This window comes from Clytia hemisphaerica, unplaced genomic scaffold (genome assembly GCF_902728285.1).
Source record: "Clytia hemisphaerica strain Z4C2 unplaced genomic scaffold, Clytia hemisphaerica genome assembly, whole genome shotgun sequence".
Taxonomy (NCBI): Eukaryota; Metazoa; Cnidaria; class Hydrozoa; order Leptothecata; family Clytiidae; genus Clytia; species Clytia hemisphaerica.
In genome coordinates this window covers 376,320-396,099 of record NW_027103507.1, presented here as the reverse complement: position 1 = coordinate 396,099, position 19,780 = coordinate 376,320, and the positions used below count along the sequence as shown (strand labels likewise).

Below are 19,780 nucleotides of genomic sequence, written 5' to 3'. Positions count from 1 at the left end.
AACACATGTCTGCAGCGGATATACACGAAATATTATATAAATCGAACTGAAAATTCAAGGAATACGTATTTTTTAAAGTGAATATGAAGTTGAATCGTCCCATAACTTTAGAACATATTTGTAACGGTTAAAGCACGATCTATAGATAAAAGTTAACGTGCGCAAAACACTACTCTTAGTGGAACTTTTGTCGGAATAATCGGTTACAAAGATTTCAAAGTTTGTTATTTAAAGCATCTTCTTATGAAAAAATACTTTTTGATAATAAAAGCCATGAGAGTGTATTGCCAAAGAAAAGAAAGAAAATAAAAAGAGCACGATCTTGAAACTGAAACTAGTATTTTTTCTTTCATTACTGATAGCATAGCCAGATAAGACCAATAATCGAGCTCTAATAAGAAACCGTTACTTGGCAATTAAAGTCATTAAACTTGATAGTTAATGAAGTATGCAAGGAAAAACATGACAATTAGCAAGTCAATCATTGCAAACAGACAGGCAATGCAATTAAATTAACGAGAGAGAGTCTCCCATGAAGCTATCCAGTAGATGGGAGATACAACAAAATAGAGAAAAATTAGGGGCGTTACATAATAAATTGTTTTTCTGTATGTTCTTCTGACCCCACCAGCTCGAAAATTATGGTACAAGCTCATGGCTCCAGCCTCTAGATTCATAGTTCGGACCCCCCTTTCTTAAATTTGTTAGCTGTTTTTGTCCAAAATCCTTGGGGGATAGGCATTGTTACAGGTTAGGGGAGATGCCAAGAAAGGAGGGATCAGACCCCTTTCCGCACTGTGAGATTTTAAAAGGCACCTTGGATGGAAAAAAGGGGGCATAGCCAAAAGTATACTCGTCAGGCGAATTAGAAAAACCTAAGCCGTTGGGCTCCTTATTTTTTATCGTAGGGGCACCGGAAAACTGGACTGATATTATGTACACATAAAGACTGGAATTTGACATTCCTTTGTAGACTAATATGTGAGGTGAAAACTACCAGCAATTCCCAAGGCTCCGGTAGCCACTTTAAGAAACACCATCTCAGTCTTTATTTCAGGATTTGATGCCTAGCTTTTTTACTAGCTGATTGTCGTGCATTTCCGATGTTCAGTTACTAGTTATTATTAGCCCTACCTTCGTTTTGTATCTCCAAGGTCTTCCGTGCAAGGTCGAGTTCTTTACGCTCTTTTTCTGATGTCTTCAATTTACTTTCCACATCTAAGGATAAAGTAAAAAACAGCAATGTTAAGCAAAGTTCAGATTCATTAATATAACGTTCATCCATGAACCATCACAGCTTGGACAAAAAGAAGATGAAAATATGTGGGCTGGTTTGTTTTAACAAATGATTAATGACTTCACAACAGCATGACGTAAAGTTTTTATAAATTTTGGGAGTTTTTGAGTCGAAATTAATAATAAGTGCAGTAGGGCAAAGCTCTTACCAGACAATTTTTTCTTGTAAACAGTCAATTCCGCAGCACCTGACTTGTCACTACTGGTACTAGGCTCACGGGAACGAGGTCGACTTAGCGAGTCTAAAAAAAGTATTGTAATCTGAGACATCAAGTCTCTGAGCAAGAATATATAATTTCAAAAAAATCGACGTGCGTACCACTCGTCTCCAGAACACTTAATCACGAAAATACCTCCACATACTCAGGAATCTGTGTGTAAAATTTCGTATTCGATTTTATTTGACAGGCAGACACTGCACGATTATACCAGATTATACCAGAGTTGAAGACAAGAAAATCTAAAAAAAATTATACCTTCTAGCTTCTTCTGGAGTTCGGATTTTTCTTTGCGTAGGGTTATGATCTTCTTCTCTAGACTTGCGGCGTTGTCAGAAACGGGTGAACCTGAGAACAAGTGTATAATAACAGGTTATTTACTGAGTGGTCATAGGAAAGTTTTCCATCTCATACGGAAAATAGACTCAACACGACAAATCAGCACAGATTTTTGATATTATGAAGGATTTTATTGAACAGGGGTCACACTCTAAAAATCCCAATTATAGTATGATTTTATGCCAAAAAATGACCAAATTGTATGATTTTTTATGCCAAAATTAGTCAGATTTTATGCCAAATTGTATGCTAAAAATTTTTCCTCAAAAACTTCAACAATCCTAATATCATGGATTAGGTCTCAACCCATAAAACGAAAGAATATATAAAAATAATACAAAAATAATAAAAATAATAAAAATAATAACAAAAAGAAAAAGGTTTTTTCAAAAGGTCTAGGTACAGCTAGATAAGACTTAAAACTGAAACATAAATCTTCTTGTAGCAGACTAAAATGATTCACATACATCAAAATCTTAATATTGCGAGGCTAAAAAAAAATAGGCTGGAGGTCTGTAACTAGCTATAAGCTTTACTAAAGACAGGCCTCGGTTAAAGTAGATAAAAGTAGAACAAAATAATAACAAATATCAACAACTCTTTGTACATACACTGATATCTATTTCTTTTTCTTGGCCTTCAGTTTATCCAGACCCATCGTTTTCTCGATTCAATTGCCATTGTTAATTTTGCTTGTGCTGTCTGTGCAGCTTTCATGACTTTCTTAATAATAGCCTCCCTGATCTCATTATTAGCCTCTTCCTCAGCAGTTCTTATGTCTTCCTTACACATTCTAAAAGAAAAGATTTAATTTTAATTTTCACATAAAACTATTTAGAATAACTGAAAAGAAATGAACATAATCATTGTGAATCAAATGCCCGAGCCTGAGAATCTTTTTATTTTGTCATTTTTACCAGAAAATTTGCATTCTTGTCACCTGATCATATCGTCGAGAGTGTCAGCATCAGCACTCTTTCTTTTTAGCTTTTCTCTTTCAGCCTTCTGCTTTTCTTGAGATCTCTTCTTTCTCTTTTTTTCAAATGCCATCCATGCCCATTTGAAGTAGCAAATGGTCATTAAGGTGCCAACGCTGCTTGAACTCAAGGTAGTGATCAACTAGATCGACTGCTTTACAATGTCCAACAAATAAAGAGCCAAGATACGAGTTTTCCACTTGGTTTGTAGTCTTGGACCAGTATGTAGCATAAGCATCATATTGCTTTTCAACTTGTTTGGTTGTTGTTTCATCAAATTTGAAACCAAAAGGGGTACTGTCGATGTCATCCATAATTTCTTTTTCAAAGAATGGTGCAAGGCCATGTTTGACAAGATAGCTCATCTTTGTTGCACCACACGTGAATGACTTCAATAGCTCACATTGGAAAATTGACTTGAAAATTTCAGTTTGTTCAGTTGAGCATGAATAAGGTATATTTCTATTAACGTAGAATAGAGAGTGGACAGCCTCTGCTCTTAAGATTTCATCCAGGCTGGAAAAGGTAAAGGTTCCAGAAGATAGATTTGCTGTACCAGAAACAAATCTTTTTTGGTTTTTATACAACCTAGCATGTTTTTTGTGGGTGTCACTATCTGCGTGTGATTTTACTTCTTATTGTTAATCTTGAATGACTTTTTTCAGAATTTACAATGAGCCTTGGTTACATCATTATCTTTGGTAATCCAAATAAATCTTTCTTCCCATGCAGGATTATATTCTGTTCTCCCCATTCTGTTATTATTCTTAGTTACTTTCTCAATATGCTTATTTCTAAAAAAGAGAAAAGATTGTTAGTCTAAATTAACCTTAAAAATCTTCTTTTTGCGACACAGAAACGAAATGTACTTTACAGGAAGAAACCTTTCTGAAATTATATACTATGAAATAATCAGTCTGGAAGCTTTTTGCTGACAAAATTCTTAAAACCTTTTGCAAAAACCCATATAGAAAAACTAATAAATATTTTGAGCAAAAATAAAGCTTATCACCATATATCTGTATATATATTAATAAATTTTACAATAAAAATCTATTCCTAGATAAAATATTGGAACTAGAACTAAGTTCAGTGAATTGGTTTTATGTCGATCTACAAAGTTTCTTGTCTTAACAAAAATTCCTGGCTTTTTGGTCAAATTTTATGCTCAGTATGCCAAGACCTTATATTTTATGCTATTTTATGCCAATTTTGATAAAAAGATTAAATTGTATGATATTGTATGATTGTATGCCGAGTGTGACCCCTGATTGAATTTCTATAAACTCTATAAGGTAAGGGCGGAAAGTCTACGCTATTTTGCTGAGACGGAAATCCGCCTAAGATGGGAGAACTGTAAAAAATGTTTACTACCATTTCAAAGTTGATTGATAGAGTGTTCAAAGAAACTCTGATCCCTGATAACAGTAGAAACGATAACCTACTTTTGCTTGGAGCTCCGTCGGGTTCGTCTCTCCGCATTATCGAGTTTTCAGGCAAATCTGAAAGTTGGCTGAAAAAATAAAAATAATACGTCCTTTCCCTTATACTATCATAATAAATCGACAATAATCTGTAGTCATTGTTCGATTACTTTCGTTTTCTCCCAAATTGGTGTTAAATTTCTTGAGAAAATATTCAGTATAGGAAAACGAATGCTGAGACTACGTCAAAGCAAAAAAAGTAAAAATAAATTACGTTAAATTCTATCTGAAAACGAAAATACATCAGTGCGAGTTACTCATTCATGAAAACTTTATAATAAAAAAGCTCTTAGTCCGATGACTTTATAGAATTTGTTCATGTGTTTTAAAACCCCTGGTTTAGTATAAAATAAAACAAGGATATACTTCTGACTGATGGTAGGGGATAAGAAGGAAACATCAACATAATAAAACAAAAAAAAAGGAAAAAAAAGGCAAAACTGAGGGGTAGAAAATAAAAAACATTTCCAAATTAGATTTAAAACAGTTCATCCCTTCAAAGAAAAGTGTTTCTTTCATTGTAAAAAATGGAACAAAAAACCAATAAAACACATACGCTTTAGTATTTTCCATCATAAAACTTTCCTTAGAGCTCCTTACTTATAAAATTATAAAAACATGAAACTACAAATTTTATGAATCATTGGATATTCAGAAGCAAAAAAAAAAAACACGTTTTGAAAGATAAAGGTCATGCTTTAATTGACGAGGAGATCATCTATTAACGATCTTTTGATGTCAATAGCCTTAATCAGTTAAATGAAGTATTAATAGTTTGAAGGAAAACTATAACGTCTGTCATTTTTGTATGTTTTTATAATATTTTATACTCTTTTTGGCAAGAAATCTTACAGTTTAAATATTATCTTATTTTAAATGTTGTCATTGGTGTATATTTTCTCACACTAAAACTCTGCTTATTTCCTGTTTTGTGGGAGGGATTTGCTTAATCATTTTACGTTCAGAAATATTTTGCGCTGTCTGTTTTAAACGTCGAAAAGCTTTTTAATCTCCTTAAAGTAAGACAAATAGTAAACTAAAAATAAAGACATTATAATAATAATAAGTTTATCTATCTCATTAAAAACAATGTTCTCTCGGGAAAGTCTGTTACCATTAAACACTCGGAAAGCGAACCCAATAGTACATTGGAAGTGACTTTTTCCGTGAAATTCAAACATTATACTACCAAGGGGGGGGTGGTTAGTGAAAATAACAAAGTAAATGAAAAGAAACAGCTCTCGGGCTTCTCAAATTGGTCAACAAAGAGAAATATTTTAAAAAGTAGCATCTTTTTAAGAAACCAAGACATTTTTGGGAAAATGTTTCTCCAAGGTTAAAGGCAAAAATACCCTCTCTATAAAGTAAAGGTTTGGGGTTAGGATATTTGACAAAACCACGCACCAAGTATTCCTGCTTGTTGTAAACCCCATTGGTGTCAGGACCAATGGTATCTTAAACCAAAACTTAAACGAACCTTTCTTTAGTATAAGTGAAACCAACAAAAGGTAACTGGTGACCAGTAAATGCATTGTGAGACGGTGGTGGCGAAAATTCCTGAAAAAAGGGAGGAAATTATACTGCTTTATAATGTTGTACCCATAGATTTATAAAGCCCGAAGGGCTAGATGGCGTAATTTTGCTGAAAAGTGTGCCGTGGTTAGGTAGGAAATCCTACCTCTAGGTCACGTGACATTACAATGGGATTTCAGTGTTTGACCGATTAGAAGCTTCACGGGTTTTCGGGGAGAAAATGGCAACAATTTTTTTCCGATATTCACTTTTTATTACCTGCGATGGCTTAAAGCACGACATCTAGCTCTTCGGGCTTTATAAATCTATGATTGTACCAAGTTGTATTGGTAGCACCAACAAAGTAAAGAATTTAAGTATATCAACGCATACCTGTGTTTTTGCTTCCATCAGATCGTCAATATCAAAATTTGAAACGTCGGTTGGACCATCCAGTTCGGGCACGTAAGGCGGCGTTACTGAGAAAGAGAAAAGTAGAAAAAGATAACCATCAGCTGACAAGCAAGAAGCGTCAATACCAGTGCAGCAAATTTTGTCACAGTTTTTCTGGCACGTCAATAAAAGACGCTCTGCAAAAGACAGTCGCTATTGAATTATCTACACTCACTGAAATGTATTTTAAAGATTTTCTCAAAACAAATTGATAATGATACAGATCTACCTATTCCTTATGATAATAGCATGCAGGTAACAGGGAAATCAATTAAATATACGTCTCAAAAAAATAAAGTGATTGACCTTGTCTTATCTAAGGGAGATCTTCTCAACAGGAAAATAACAATCTTACATCTTGTCAGGATTCATGAAGAGCTTTAAGATTATTTGCAGAGCGTTTGGCAACATGAAATTTGACATGAACAAGAGAAAAAGACTTGCAATGGACTATTTGAATAGGGTTGTACAGAAAGTATTTGGTAAGGTAGGTTAAATATAATTTTTTGAAGATTCAAATTTATTTTTTGTAGTTTTTACTTCACTAAAATAATGTTAGATTTCTTATTTAATCTCTCAAAAAAGGGCATGCAATGGCAAACGTTAAAGTAGCAAAAAGACTAAACATACCAGTCAAGGCCTGTCGAATAACAAGCGACTAGTAGTTACAAAAATTTGATTCTACGGTAAGAATTAAAAATTCAATTCAATTGATCCAAATGTAGTAGAAATATAGTTTATTTTTGACTGAACTTTGATTTCTGATGTTTTCTATGGCTCTAAGAGACCAGTGAGGAGACTAGAGGATTTTGCATCTTAAAAGTGTTCACTTTAGTTGTTAAAAATTCCATAAAAACAACAAAACGAAATTTATTTCAAAAACCCCTTTGAGATTTAAAGAGCTACAATAAGTTTTATAAATTATCACTTGGTCATGATTTTCTGTTTGTTTTTCTTCAATAAAATGATTGTATCTAGTGGAATGGATTGCATGCTCAAACAAAGCCGAAAAATGGAGTCTGCCATATTACATTAGGCCACTTGTCAGTGCAGTCCAGTCCATGGAAAAGCCAGAAGCTACACGTGCATCCATTTTTCCAAAAAAATATGTACTCAGCTAGCAGTATCATATCGGTTTTACTTACTATCTAAAATATTATTCCAATCGATTCCATTGAAAAACGAATGTTGCTTGAAATCGTGAAGTCCTCTTTTACCAAGCCTCTTATCAGCATCACAAACCAAACTGAAATTATTTAGAGCAATATTAATGCATGTAAATCATTAAAATCATTATTTACCTTATTGGAACTAATTTTCACGTGAATTGATTTTAGTGTTTTTCGCGGTTATTTGGCAAAGCCACAAAAATTTGAACCTGCGAAATACAATTTTTTCCAATTCTATCAAAAGAATTGCAAAACCCCTAGGAAAGTGAAAGAAATTTGTCCAAATAAGGGCAAAACCGCGAAAATTGAAACCCGCGAAATGCAATTAGGAGAGATTAATTAGAAGAGACTAATATCAATATCATTCTGGTACCTCCACAAGGCAAAAATCTTTTAAAAAAAATACTTCATTTCACTCCACTATGGGAGGGTGGTTATGTAACTATTTTACATGGTTATATATAGGAAACTTGAGCCTCAAGGAATGATAGAATCTGAGTACGGATTACCTGGATAAAAGGTTCTTGCAACTATCTGATACTTCATAATCGTCTGGAAATTTGAATTTACTCTGAATAAAAAGTGTTAAAAAGTAAAATCGAGTCTTTCCTTTTTAAAAGAGAGAGAATTTTAAACTCTCAAACATAATTTGTACTTTGTCATGTTGGCCGTTTGCTGAGTTAAAAGAAGAGTTGAAAAAAAGATCCCTTTCATCAGTTTCTATAAAATACCTTATGATCCATGATTTGTCCATAGGTTTCAATGAGCGATTCAGCGTAGAATGGTGTTTCCCCATATATCATTTCATAACAACAAATACCCAGTGACCACCAATCGCATTCTTTTCCATATTGACCTTTACCATCTTCCATTGCCTGTTGAAAAATTAGACAGATCTTTTTATTCCCATCCAATTTTAACTCTCTAATTTTTTCAAGACTTTTGTAAAAAGGTTGAAAAATCACACCAATTATTTTAATTTTTAGGAAATCAAGCGTTAGGCTGTTTTGTTCAACACAACATAACCCTCTAATCCTCCAAAAGAACTTACCTGTAAAATTTCAGGACTAATGTAATCTGGTGTTCCAACTGCAACTGAACATTTGACCTGTTTAAAAATGTAAAAAAGTTCTGATTAACATAACATTCTAATGAAAAACATTAGAGACATGTTTCAAATATTCTCTTCCAGACCCCATTACTCGATCCCAAACCACTTTTTTACTCCGAACTTATTCAAACTTACTCAAACAAGTTAACTTCGAGTAAACAAATTACTCAAACTCCTCAAAATTTTTCAAAAATATAAGTTCCAGTAATTAGGTATATTAAAAGTTTTGAGTGAAGTTCGAATAAAGTTGAAAATTGAAAATCTGCCAATTCTAGTTCAACCATAGCATACCATCTGATAAAATAGGAAGATTTAATTTCTTTTTGCTCCTAAATTTTACCGGTGAGGCTCGTAAAACTAATCAAACTTATCGAACTTTTCTTCAATTGAATTTCTCAAACTTTTGGAACTCCTCACCAATTTTTGAAAATTTCCAAAAGTTCAAGTAAAGGAATTACTCGGACTTTACTTGTTCAAGTAGGTTCGAGAGTAAGTTTGAGTAAGTTTGAGTTGTTTGATTAACGAATTTATCGAGTAATGGGGTCTGGTCTCTTGGAAAATAATTTTTAAAACTTAAACTTAAATCCCAATTTCAAGGTGGAGTTTTATAGTAGGTAATCTTTACAAAGAAGCTTTAGTATCAGTAAAAGCCTTACTTACATAACCGTCAGGTCCAATCTGCAAACAAGATCCAAAATCTGCCAACTTTATGTGACCATTCACATCTATTAACACATTGTCTGGCTTGATATCTCTGAAATTATCACAAAATTAGCATTTTTAAATAAGGGGTACATTCTGGTACATTGTATCACACTTTTTTGACTGGATATCAGTAGGTAGGACCCATGCATCATTTGATAGCACTGATGAGTCCCAGCTGACCTTATTCACTTAGTCACACTAATTTTTCACGCAAATGCCAAAGCCCATTCACGCATTTGCACAAAGCGATTGCCCCCCACTGATAGATCTCATAAAGAGGAACCAACAATCCTTTTGATTTTTATTTTTTGCAATATATTTCGATCATTTTTAAGATCATCATCAGGCTAAAAATTAGAATAAAAACAAGATTAAAATCTAGAGTAAAAACATCATATACATCTCACACTACAACTACACATAACCTACTGTAAAGAGAAAAAAAAAATTGATTGAAAAAATTTGATTGAAAAAAACAACCTACAAAACCTAATTAAATGAGAGCTAATTCTCAAGTGACAAAAAAAAAAAATCAAAATAGTTTTATGACCAATTCATGGCTTTTGTATTCGTCTCTCGTGTTAATAGAAGGCTTTAATTGTGCAATAAAAAGAGCCTCAAGAGTCAATAAGTGAGCCTCGACGTTTTTTGTACGAGTGCTACGTGCTAAAATACTGACGTCATCCATATCTAGGGTGTGGTTGCAAGCATCCATGTGTCTTGCCACCGGTTTTTTCGGTTGTCCGTGTTCCTTTACTCTGCTGATAAGATGTCGGCGTGTGAAACCGACATAGCACGCACTGCAGCGTGGACATTTAATTTGATAAACCAGAGAGCTTTTTAACGAAGTCGGGACAGATGGTTTTAAACTTGGCAAAACGGTTTTTAATTTTTTAGTTTTAAAAACAACTTGACATGGAGCATTAATTTTTCCCAAAGAATTTTTGAACTCATCAGAAATTTTTCCCCGATATTGAATTTTGAACAAATGCTTTTCAGTTTCATCATTTTCATCAGTTGTTTCTTTTTCAACTGATTCCTGTTTACCAACTAGTTTATTTAAAGTTTCCTCAACAATTTTATCAACGAACTCTTTAGGGTACTGATTTCTCTCCAAAATCACCTTTGCTTTTTCGATACTTTCATGAAAAGTTATAAAATTACTGCAAGCTCTGAAAATTCGGTGAATCATACCACAAACAACTGATCTCTTGTATTTCATTGGGGCAAGGGCAAGATAGTTCATCATCAAACCCGTATCGGTCGACTTGGTAAACCAAGTGGACTGGAGTCGGTTAACAGTTCTGTGTATTTCCATGTCAAGAAACGCGATCTTATCGTCAGATTCGTGTTCGACGGTGAATTTAAGAAACTCTGGGTTCAATGTGTTGATTTTCTCGAGAGTGTCATCGATCTTATCTTTATGAATGTCACGTAAGATGTCGTCCACGTATCTTTCATAAATCATAGCATCCTCCTTTATAATAGGATCGTACGTACTCAACCAGCCGTTTGCCAGCATTGGTGCTGGGGGACTGCCCATCGCCAAACCATCCTTTTGTCTGTAAAGACCATCGTGTGTTAGCATTATTACGTTTTCACTGCAAATTTTCAACAGTTCGATGAAAGTTTCTTTATCAACTGGAGGCTTTTTGTATTCTCCAGAATATAAAAGATCAGCACAAACATCGATGGCTTCAAGAACTGGAACGTTAGTGTACAAAGATACGATATCGAAACTAACAAGTTCATGGTCAGCTTTCAAAACAATTTCGTCCAATTTATCGGAGATGGATTTCGAAGATGTATTGATGCAGCATTCGTTGACAACGGAAAGCCATTCGGCGGTTTGTTTTGCGATGTTGTAGTAAGCTGAGCCAGGCATTGAAAGTACTGGTCTGACCGGTAAACCATTTTTATGGACTTTCGCTAGGCCATACAAGCGAGGTGGTTGACTACCGATGGGTTTTAGTTTCTTGAAAAGTTTCTCTGATATCTTATTCTTTATGTGAAGATCTGACAGGCACTTGACGACGCGGTCTTCTTCTTTCAAGATAGGATTTCGTTCATTTTTCCTTTTCGGCAAAACCTTTTCAAACTGTGGCAAGTTCACGATCGCATTTAATTTTTCGTTGTACGTTGATGATTTCATGATGCAAATACCGATGCCTTTATCAAATGGGATAGCCAAAAGATTATTTTGTTTGAGATACTGTTTGGTTAATTGAAGGTGCCGTGGTGACTTCTGTTTTTTACATTTTTTGATATATGCCAATGTTTTAACATTTATGTCTGTAATGATGGTATTGTCGACTTCTTTCTTTTTACAAAAGTCAACAAAACTGTCTAGTTCAGATAAAACGTCATTTTGTTCAAAGCAACCAACACCACTGATAGAGGTGTTGGTTGATGTTTTCTTGGAATGGCTCATCAAGGCTGGAATTTAAAAAAAGATTTCAACTGTACCTGTGAACATAATTCATTTCATGTATTGAATTGATCGCCAGAATAATCTCTGCCACATAGAATTTCATCATGCTTTCAGGCAAATGATCTTCATATTTACTCAACAATGTTAACAGATCTCCACCACTATAATAGTCCATGACGAAGTACTATAAGGAAAAAAGTAAAAGGATATTCTAAAAATCATTGAAAAGGGATGAACATGCTAACAGATTTTAATTTGAATTCTAATTAAGTTTTAGATGAATTTTTTCTATTGTTTAGTAAAAAGTCTTAAAATCTGAACCTTATTTTAGGTACCACAGTACCATAGAATGCACCCCCCTGAGCTTGGGGAGGGGGGCTAAACCATTTTTGTTTGAGTGGGGGCTGTATTTCTCCAAAAAATACTGGGGGCTAGCTTGCTAGGGAAGGCTGAGTGTTGTGTAATAGAACTGGGAGCAGAGCTTTTTCTGCGGTGCAATGAATTTATCGCCAATTTGCATGCAAAATTTCTTAGATATTTTGCTTTGTGAAGATGGGGGCTATGTTTCTAGAATTTAGCCGGGGTTTATTTCCCTTAGCCCCCCCCCTGAAAAATGCTGGGGGGCTGGACCCCTCTGCACACTTTGAGTAATTTCTAATCAAGGGTTCATTTCAGGTTTAGGGCATAAAAAACAGAATTATACCACTATTTTGCAACTCCAAAGCATACTCACCAAATTACCAGAATCTTGAAATGCATAATGTAGTTTTGTTATCCACCTTTTATCACCAAACACAAGAATATCACGTTCTTCTCTGTAGCAAGCCGTCTTTTAATGAAAGAGAATAGAAACCAATTTTATATACATTTATGATTCTGCAAACTCAACACAAAATATTGAAGAATTATACACACACCAATCATCTTTTTAAACATTTTTGAAATTCAAAGTGCTTTAAAACTCAGGGTCTTTACTTATTTTGAAACGAAGACAGCTAAAAGTATAGAATCAGTTTTGCCTATAAGAAGTAAATATTACAATTTCTTTTAAGCCTTGCTGCTTGTGAGTAACTTGCCCCCAAGGGAAACAACTAAGGTAAATGAAACAAAAAGAAAATCAGAATACCTCAGCTCTTTTTACCATTTCCCATTTATTCAATGTTTTCATAGCAAAAACTTGATTGGTAGCTTTCATCTGAACCACTGCAACCTAAAAAAGGTTAAATTATGATCAAATGTTTGACCAGCGGCCTGGTACTCACTGTGTTTCTGGGATGTACATTACACACAAATATTATGTCTGCTCTTGCAATCGATTGAAAACTTGACTTTATTTCTCAAATTTATTGCATATATGGATTGGATATCACATTCTTCATGCCTTTTTTGGGTCTTTTATTAGCCTCTGTCTGTACCCTTCAAATCACCAAAACTGTGCTGTGGTACGAACAGCCTTTTTAGCTGTTGCTGGAAGGGTGCCGCCTGCCCTGTCTTTTTTAAATATGGCCTGAGTGTTGGAGCAAAGCAAAGGTTTAAAGTTTTAGTCTTGCTTAAACAGGGGGGGGGGGTCGGTACTAAAATCTCAGACATCATGACATTTAGTGACGTGGTGGTAGTGCAAAAAAGCTCAAAAATAATTTTAGTACCATGTGTACTAAAATACCAAAAAGGGTGGTCCCTTAAAGAATATTTGAAAAATCTTAGTATTTTGTTCTAAAATCAGCCAAAATGGAGCATTTTTTCAACAATTTTGGAAAAACTTTGGAAAAATTTGATTTTTTTTTTAGGAATTTTCGAAAAAATCTTCAGAAATCTTTCAGAATTTTTCCAATTTTTTAAAAATATTTTTATGTACAGTTCAGCACAGTTTAGTAATAAAATTATATTATTTTGCAAATTGATGCACTAAATTCGACTAGGTTTGTAACAATGACCCCATTTTGGTAAATTTAAAGCCGTAAAAGGGCAAAAAATGGGTGGTATCTATGTTAAATTGCTCAAAATAATTTTAGTACATGTGTACTAAAATAACATTTTCGAAAAATAGGTGGGGGTATGTCAAAAATTAGCGAAAATCCTTTTAGTACTCATGTATGTCTTACATTTTAGTACTGACCCCCCCTGGCTTAAATCCTCAGTTTAGTAATTTGCTACTGAGTGGATTTAGGTTGTTGTGCTCGTTGTGCAAGGAGACAAGATTTTTTTGAAGGAGCCTAAATCCTTGATTTCAATGAAATATTATTGTCATTGATGTATGGAATACAGTAGCTATTAATAGTTTAGTATAAATCCTATTATTTGAGCAGCTTGACCGCCTTTGCCTTTATGAACCCTGCTTAATCTGAATTAATTATATCAAGCCAAGTAATCATCCATCCTAGGGACCAGATCTCATTAAAAAAGGTCTCTGAATACCCTCTCCCTCTTCCATCTTCTCCACAACAACTTCTTGCACTGACATGTTATAACTTTTTTTTTGCTTACTCCTTGAAACCACTATATATCTGATCTTGAAATATAGATCCTCAAAGGATTGATGACAAATCGTACCTCTCCAAATGCTCCTCTTCCAATAACATTGAGAGTTTCAAAGTCCTCACGTTTCAATCTCAAATTCTTCACTCTTGTTGCAACAGGTTTAGCTAAAATTCAAATGTAGTTATAAAATGTGACAGTATGGATATTTATTATGGTGACTGAGGAGAAATTTTTAAATAGCAATATCAAAGGGGATTTTTCCTTCCTATGGGAATATGTTAGCAAATCAGTATCAATATGAAAGCATCACTATCCAAAAGTTACAGGATATTGTAAATTAACACATATTGTTTCAATGACATTTGAGCATATTACAATAAAATTCATTTACCAACTTCCAGAAAGTCAAGAACACGTTTATCCCTCTTCATGACAGTTGTGTTACATTCGTCATACAAAACAATGAGAATATCCAGTAAGGTTTCAGCACTGAACATTTCTCTAGGGATATTGTTAGGTGAAAGATATAGCCTTTCCAAGGCACGAAGCCTCTTTTCCGCATAATCGTTCTCCATAATATACTTTTTGTTTCAATGTACTATCAGCTCATATCAAATATAATTATCTTGTTTTTGTTAGTTCTGTATTTGCAATGTTTTTCCATCTTTTGTGCATAACTTTCAAGTTATTGTCATTGTTGCCTGGTAAATAGAGATGCATCAATATTTTAAATCAAATCATAACAAGGATAAATTCATTCACTAAAATGAATACAACTTGACAACAAAAAACATCCAGAGACGGTTGCATAATGATGCTAACAATTCATTTATAATTTTTCAAATTAAAAGGAGGAAGTAGATAAATTGATGTTAACCATTAGTAAATTTGGGTTTAGCTTTGCCATTTAGCATTTACAAGCTGTAAAAGTTAGTATTCTAATGAATATAGAAAACTTATGCAAGCAGACAAACTTTTGATCAATCTATGGTTTCTAGATGTAAATGTCTCTTGCTTACTGCTTGAAAGTGATTACTTAAGGATATTCCCCAGGTTACCCAATGCCTATATTCCAAATGGCTAGAATGATTTTATGCTTTTTATTCTTTATTCTTTATAACTACATACATGAAGTAACGACTAAAAGTATGTTACTGTACTTTTACAAACTCTAACCAACCTAAAAAATAAAAAATACCACAAGATTTCTTCAATGGAGCTTAAAAGAGGTCTAGAAAATCATTAAGTTGAGGATCTCTACCAAAAATTACAAGCTAAAAATATACTACATTTTACACTTTTACTTACAAGTAATAATGCATGATGATATTATGGAATCAATACCTGGCACAGTCAGACTTCTTATAATTCTGATGGTAGATTATATTCTCTTGGGAATATCCCTGCAAAGTGACATCATATTTCAAATCAAAACATAGATCTGAACCCCCTAATTGATAGCAGCTAAATACTTATTTATAAATTAACTTGTTGCGCTGATTCTTGTATATCAAAACGAGGGTTCTAATATTTTCTTGCTTGAAAAGGAAAGTCTTTATATCCATCTCTAGCAAAGTGGTTACAGTGATTTTTTTAAACAGCTTACTTAGTTTTCATTAATAAACATTAAAAGACCATATAGATAGATGCTATGACGGAATCATACAAGGTATATCAGCATTATAAGGTACAGTTCTTTCTTTTTGAATTATATACCGTGAAATGTTCTTTTGTCGACACCCCTCATCTAATTTCAACACCAGTCTTTAAAGATATTTACAATGGACTCCCTGTTATTTGAACCTGTACTGATTGGAATAATTCAATTATTTGAAGTGAGATGGCGACCCTCTTGGATCTTCTAACCCAACTCAGGCAAAAACACTCTTAGTTATTCAAAACTTCAGTTATTCAAAGCGATTTCTATTCTTCTTGGGGTCAATTATAGCCTAAATCACTCTCAGTTATTCAAGTCTTATTGAGATGTACAGTAGTCCAGTGAGAACATTGACTTTCTGTGATCATAACACTTTCATATTTAAAACATTAAGGTTAAGTTTAAATCTGACAGGAAAACAAATTTCTAGCCACTTGTAGTAAATTCTTATCCTCTGTGGAACTTAGAATAACTAGCAGTAAACTGTCAGACTGTAATAGAAATGTCAGAATCACTGATTAAAAATGATTTCTTTCTCTCTACCAGTCAGAGAATCCCCTTGATATTGGTAGTTTTCATTTATTGTTCAGCCTATATATTTTACAGACATATTTAACAATAGTGCTAGTCAACAAAGATAAACAAACATCGATTGTAAAAAATAGTACGAGAAAAACATTGTCTTTATTAAAAGAATCTGATCTACAGAAATAATATCTCGTTTGTGCTTTAAAAATATATGATCAATATGTTTATACAGCAATTGAGGTAAAAATTTGAGGGGTGTCAGAATTAGATGGAGGTATAAAATTCCATATTTTATTGTTATACAAAAACGAGTATAACATTTAAAAAATCCTTTGTTGTCTTTATAATCTGAGTGTGTAAAGTTCTACCCTGAGATTGGGTAACTTGCATCAGTGGAGGCTAACATGCATAGCCCTCAAATGAATGACCTGTCTGGTCATTAAAATACAACTACGCAGCTCCGGTCGCAGCTCTACTCTACCATTTTGTTTTGATTTAACTTTGTATTTTAATGACCAGCCAGGTTTTTCATTTGAGGGCTATGTATGTTAGCCTCCACTGATGCAAGAATTACTCAATCTCACGGTATATGTTTTGCATATTTTCCAACTAAATCCAACCATGGTAAGGACAGAAATTTTTAAGGCCACTTGACAATTGTGAAATTGAAATAGTCTCTTAACATGATGACCTATGCAAAAATTCAAAATTTTGTGGCAGAAATCTTTTTAGCTATTTTGGCATAAACATTACCTGAAAAGTTCAGGCCATACCATGGGTCATCCTTTTTGTTCCTGTAATTTTGCATATAATTCAAAATATTATAATATAACTCAGACAGATTGGCCTCATTGGCCCAGCCATATGGCCTACCTTATGACTCACCTTAAAACTCTAAAAAATTATTTGATTTATATCATTCTAACTGGACTAAAATAAACAAACAAAATAATTAAGTTTTGAGTTTCTATACACCTGACATATAGATTTCGCATGTTTCAATTGTGAGTAATTTGATTGACACAGGGAAGAGAGAAACATATGATTAAGGCACCCATGCCATTGATGTTAAGCATCGTCTGGCCAGGATAATGCTTGATGATGAAAGCAAAAGACACATCTATATTTTTCGGATCTGACAATGTCAGGACCTGCAGGCAACCTAGTAGGGTTGGGTATGGTTATGTATCAGATTGGCTAGGAATTGGGTTATTTTCAGTTAGGGTTAGGGTTAGAGCTCGAAACAAGCACTCTTTTGCAATTTTCTCTTAATATGGTAAATTCTGTAGTTTGTATGTACGTACAGTATAAATAGCCATTAGAAACGATCTTCTGCTGGTATGAATCCGTAGCGCAGTGGATAGGCAGGGCTCCCAGGCCATATTTTAGAAAGGCAAGGTAGCGTCCGTTGGTGGCCAAAAAGGGCACTTTTTCCAGTGTTTTTCCACTAAAAAGGCTGTTTTTACCAATATTTTAGTAATTTCAAGATAACCGGACGCTTAAAGGGCATGAAAAATGGCTTGGCTCTGGGTTTCTTATTATCGGAACTTTACATTTAGTGGGTTTGAATCCCATTGGTGTCGATCTTTCAGAAAATCATTCAAACAGTTGAAAAACAAAGAAAATAACTCTCAAAGTCCCAGGAAGTCAGAATAACTACAAACTAACTAGGGACTGAAAAGTATGAAATAAGTCCAGATGTGTCTTTCACTTTTACGAAGGAGCCATGGCCATAGGGGGACTGCCTGGGTACTTCCAGTTTCATGGAGCACAGTGTAGTGAAAATTTAGTCAAGAACAACTGGAACCTCAGTTGGGGCAGATCCTTTACCAAGTCCCCAGAATATTGAAAAGGGGGTTCCCTTTTGAGCTCCATGGCAAGCCCATGGAGACCCCTGAAAAATTTTCCCAGCACTTCATTAGAAGTCAGCCAGTTGCCTAGGGCTTCACGCACTATGAGGCCAAAAAGTGTGGTCCAAAGGTCTAAGGTAGTCTAAATTGATTTTTTGGTGGGCCATAAGGTAGGCAATATGGCTGGGCCACAGAGGTACCGTGAGTGGTCCTAAATCTGACAGCCCTGCCTAAATCCGATGGGGTCTTTCAAAGATACAAACTTAAATAAAAACAAATCTTTCGCTGTGACGCAATGAAGATACCAAAGTGTCAACTAAACTGAAAGATTTGATACACTGAACCAATTAAACCAAATAATAATAATAATTGCTTCTTATACAAAACATAATTTTTTATTATAAAATTGTTAACGTTCTAAACTGTTAAACACGAGCAACAGATTCAGAATTATAGAGGTAATTATTTTTACAACTCGCACTTATTTGATCACATTAAATTGACATATTGACATTGTAGTCATCTTGTTAGATTGCAATAGTTTATTGTTCTTAACTTGGAGAGGAAATGTCTGTAAACATAGATTTTTTTTCATAGCAGTTATTTAGGACCACCCATGGTGGTAGGCCAGGTTTTTGACTGACCCACCTGGCCGTATATATTTGACCAAGACAGGAGACCCGGGAGCACTGTAATTTTATAATCTGGATACATACATGACGGGTTCGAGCTGTGAGAAAGTTTTGTCTCAAAAAATTTACGGACCTCATACACTTACTAAAATTAAAACCAAATTTCGGAACTTGTGTTTTTTTCTATTCTCTAAGAAAGTGTGACACAACCCACGGCATGGCCCGAACATGTTCGGGCCTCTTGATTAATACTTTTTAAAAATGACCCGCGCTGGCCCGCGCAGTTTCGGATCATGTTCGGGCCAGATTTTCGAAAACTTGCTACAATCGCGCGTGTCATTTCAGGACCCAATATTTATATTTTAAATTCCTTATTTTAGCAAACAAATTTAAAAATCTTCATCTTTATTCAAATATACATTGTTCAAATATAAAAGTTAATCATCTATTTTCCAATTAAGTTAGGAAAATTATTAAAAAGAATGATTTGAATCTTACATAATATGGTCTTCTTTTTATTCTTTATCCCGTTCCCTTTTCTCGTGATCTTCTCCTATTCGAAGCAACTGGATTGTTTTTTGTACTGTTATACAACTTTGTGAATCAAACTGGTATTTGGAACTTTGAATTTGTCTAATGAAAATATTTAACAATGGATGATGATAAGGGGTCTTCGACAAAAAACTTTCGAATTTTTTATCGGCATTGGGCCGATAAGCTCCAGACCCTCTCCCCCCCTTATCGGCCAAAATTTTTGAAACCAACTTTTACATCAGGGATCGAATTAGCATATCGCATTTCGCAATTCGCGATGCGTTTTTGGATTACTTACAAGCTAAAAATTGAAAATTGATCCATTTTAGGATGCAAAATCATGCTTATCAAAAAATTGCGATGCACTTTCTATCCCTTATTTCGATGCCTGTACATCTTCGATAAC

At 34.2% G+C, this 19,780-nt stretch overlaps 1 protein-coding gene across 2 annotated transcripts in view; it reads right to left on the bottom strand.

Annotated features, from left to right (window-relative positions):
* Positions 1–19,475, bottom strand: part of LOC136798889 (serine/threonine-protein kinase MRCK alpha-like) — a 46,435-nt gene extending 26,960 nt beyond the window's left edge. For both annotated transcript variants that reach the window (XM_067055550.1, XM_067055551.1), the window contains exons 1-17: positions 19,339–19,475; positions 14,565–14,874; positions 14,246–14,337; positions 12,822–12,905; positions 12,429–12,524; positions 11,731–11,879; positions 9,220–9,313; positions 8,500–8,556; positions 8,180–8,323; positions 7,958–8,019; positions 7,425–7,525; positions 6,220–6,305; positions 5,792–5,871; positions 4,276–4,343; positions 1,773–1,862; positions 1,446–1,538; positions 1,135–1,218 (exon numbers count right to left, since the gene is read on the bottom strand). In XM_067055550.1, the coding sequence (XP_066911651.1) occupies positions 1,135–1,218; positions 1,446–1,538; positions 1,773–1,862; positions 4,276–4,343; positions 5,792–5,871; positions 6,220–6,305; positions 7,425–7,525; positions 7,958–8,019; positions 8,180–8,323; positions 8,500–8,556; positions 9,220–9,313; positions 11,731–11,879; positions 12,429–12,524; positions 12,822–12,905; positions 14,246–14,337; positions 14,565–14,748 (1,564 nt within the window). In that variant the 5' untranslated portion in view covers positions 14,749–14,874; positions 19,339–19,475. The remainder of the gene's footprint in view (positions 1–1,134; positions 1,219–1,445; positions 1,539–1,772; positions 1,863–4,275; positions 4,344–5,791; positions 5,872–6,219; positions 6,306–7,424; positions 7,526–7,957; positions 8,020–8,179; positions 8,324–8,499; positions 8,557–9,219; positions 9,314–11,730; positions 11,880–12,428; positions 12,525–12,821; positions 12,906–14,245; positions 14,338–14,564; positions 14,875–19,338) is intronic.
* Between the last annotated feature and the right edge of the window lie 305 nt (positions 19,476–19,780).